We start from the raw sequence: 2,649 nt of genomic DNA, 5'->3' as shown, positions 1-2,649 counted from the left end.
CAGCTGGAAAACATTATTGATCAGTTACTATAGTCAGCTGGAAAACATTATTGAGCAGTTATTGAGAACTACTAGAATACATTATTGTCTAATTAATTTAGCCATATATGACAAATTATTGGGTCGTTATTGTAATCTAGTGGAACACATTATTGAGAGGTTATTGTAGTCAGGTAGAACACATTATTGAGCAGTTACTATAATCAGCTGGAAAACATTATTCAGCAGTTATTGAAAACTGCTAGAATACATTATTGTCTAATTAATTTAGCCATATATGACAAATTATTGGGTCGCTATTGTAGTCTAGTGGAACACATTATTGAGAGGTTATTGTAGTCAGCTGGAACACATTATTGAGTGGTTATTGAGAACTGTTATAATACATTATTGTCTAATTAATTTGGCCATATATAACAAATTATGGAGTGGCTATTGTAGTCAGGTGGAACACATTATTGAACAGTTACTATACTCAACTGGAAAACATTATTGAGCAGTTATTGAGAACTGTTAGAATACATTATTGATTCATTAATTTAGCCATATATAACAAATTATTGGGTGGCTATTGTAATCTAGCGGAACACATTATTGAGAGGTTACTGTAGTCAGCTGGAACACATTATTGAGAATTGTTAGAATACCCTATTGACTCATTAATTTAACCATATATGACACAATAATGAACGTTTATTATACTCAGGTGGAACATATTACTGAGTCGTTACCGTAATCAAGTGGAACAAATTATCTATGAGTTATTGAGGACAGTTGGAACACATTACTGAGTCATTAATATATACCCCTACTAACCCCAGAAACTATTCAATAATGTATTCTACGTGACTACAATATCGATTCAATAATATTTTCCATATAACAACAATAGCCACTCAGTAATATATTCCACCTGTATAGATTAATGACTCAGTAATGTGTTCCAACTGTCCTCAATAATTCCTAGATAATTTGTTCCACTTGATTACGGTAACGACTCAGTACTATCTTCCACTTGGGCACATTGGATTGTAAACGATCTAGTGAATGGTAATAATATTTGTTCGATTTTCTCTTACCGAATATTGTACCAAACTAACAGCCTGTTTCTAGCTGTTACTCTAAGATAAACTTTCCTTCACCCGGACCAAACTACTTAGGCCATCGCCACCGAATATTCGCAGAAGAAAGCTCTCTTTGTGCTTATCCATGTACGTTGTGGTAAATATTTACATTGTAACCCCCTAGCGTTGAAAGGTGCGTCTTTCACCAAAGCTATCATTTCATTGATTAAACTATTTGAAAACGATCTCCTTATTTAAACAGAAATCGAATTAGACTGATAATGGTTTCTCAAGCAATAAACTCACCAGTTCTTTAAATTAACTTAACAATTTGTTTGGTTTATATACCATGCAATAAGGTTTTGGTTTATTCTACCCTACAAGAAACAGTTATTTCTATTCTACAGTAATTGTTTTGATTTATTCTATCCTAAAAGAAATCCATTGGTGTATTCTACTCTACAAGAAATGTTTTTGTTTGTTCTAACCTACAAGAAATATTTTACCCCTAAGATCTGACTTATAGCTTTCTCATTTATAAACAGTTAATAGTTACAATAAAAGTTTTAGTTCAGTCCACACTAGAAAAATAACATTTTGGTTTATTATACTACACAAGAAACCGTTTCGTCTATTCTACCACAGAAGAAACATTTTCAGCTATTGTAACATACAACAAACACTTTTAGCCATTCTATATCACAAGAACTATTTTAGGTTATTCTATCCTACAAGTGTTTTTATTCAGTCAGTTGTTGGAAATAAGAATTCAGTGTGAATGAAGCCTCTTCGACTGGTATACTACAGATAACTTTTCCCACAGACAAATGCTGTGGCTCTTTCTGAACCCTCAATCCAGAGGTCACGGTTCAGCGCACTTTGCCCCTCAGAAATCTCATGTTTCAAAGCTTCGTCGTGTGTGAATAAGATATGTAAGTAGAACCAGTTGCGACAGTGTTTTGTACAGTTGTCTGGATATGTGCTCCTGGTCCCGATAAAGTATTCGTGATGGAAATTTTGCTATTTTCTGTTCTTCTAGTTTTAGGAAGCCACCAGCTCGTGGAGTCCATCAGTCGGGATGAACTTTACCCTTATGGAGACCAGGATGACTTTCTACCACAATCGGACGATGTCAGCTCACTAGAAGTCCAGATCACAGTTCCCATCGTATTTTACGAAATTGTTTACAGAAGTATATTTGTGAGTGCTATGTTTCTAGCTGTATTGTCAAAAATTCTTTAATTTCCCATGACTTATAAATCTCATTTAAACTTGATTTTCCTTGAAGATGTTAGTTAAGTATTAATGATTAGCTCATGCATTTTACTAAGAAACGATGTAAGAAAGTTCACGAAAAGCTTTAGGTGTAATTAAGCAGAACGTTAAATTTGGTTAAGCAGAACTTTAGGTAAGATAAAAAGAAATTACGTACGATTCAGGGAAAGTTTATGGTTTGTTTCTGTGAAACAAAATCCACTATCAGCTTGTGAAACACATTCGAAAATAACAACAACATTATTATACAGATACATGAGTTCTTCATCCAATATTATCAAAACAATGCTTATACAGTTTATACTGATAG

At 33.4% G+C, this 2,649-nt stretch overlaps 1 protein-coding gene across 1 annotated transcript in view; it reads left to right on the top strand.

Annotated features, from left to right (window-relative positions):
* Positions 1 to 2,007: 2,007 nt before the first annotated feature.
* Positions 2,008 to 2,649, top strand: part of LOC111083954 (nidogen-2-like) — a gene marked incomplete at its 3' end in the record, with an annotated part of 1,843 nt that continues 1,201 nt past the window's right edge. Inside the window, exon 1 of the mRNA XM_022380712.1 lies at positions 2,008 to 2,264. Coding sequence (XP_022236420.1) covers positions 2,073 to 2,264 — 192 coding nt within the window. The remainder of the gene's footprint in view (positions 2,265 to 2,649) is intronic.

Source organism: Limulus polyphemus, unplaced genomic scaffold, assembly GCF_000517525.1.
Source record: "Limulus polyphemus unplaced genomic scaffold, Limulus_polyphemus-2.1.2 Scaffold12386, whole genome shotgun sequence".
Classification (NCBI taxonomy): Eukaryota; Metazoa; Arthropoda; class Merostomata; order Xiphosura; family Limulidae; genus Limulus; species Limulus polyphemus.
This window is presented reverse-complemented; position numbering and strand designations above follow the sequence as displayed.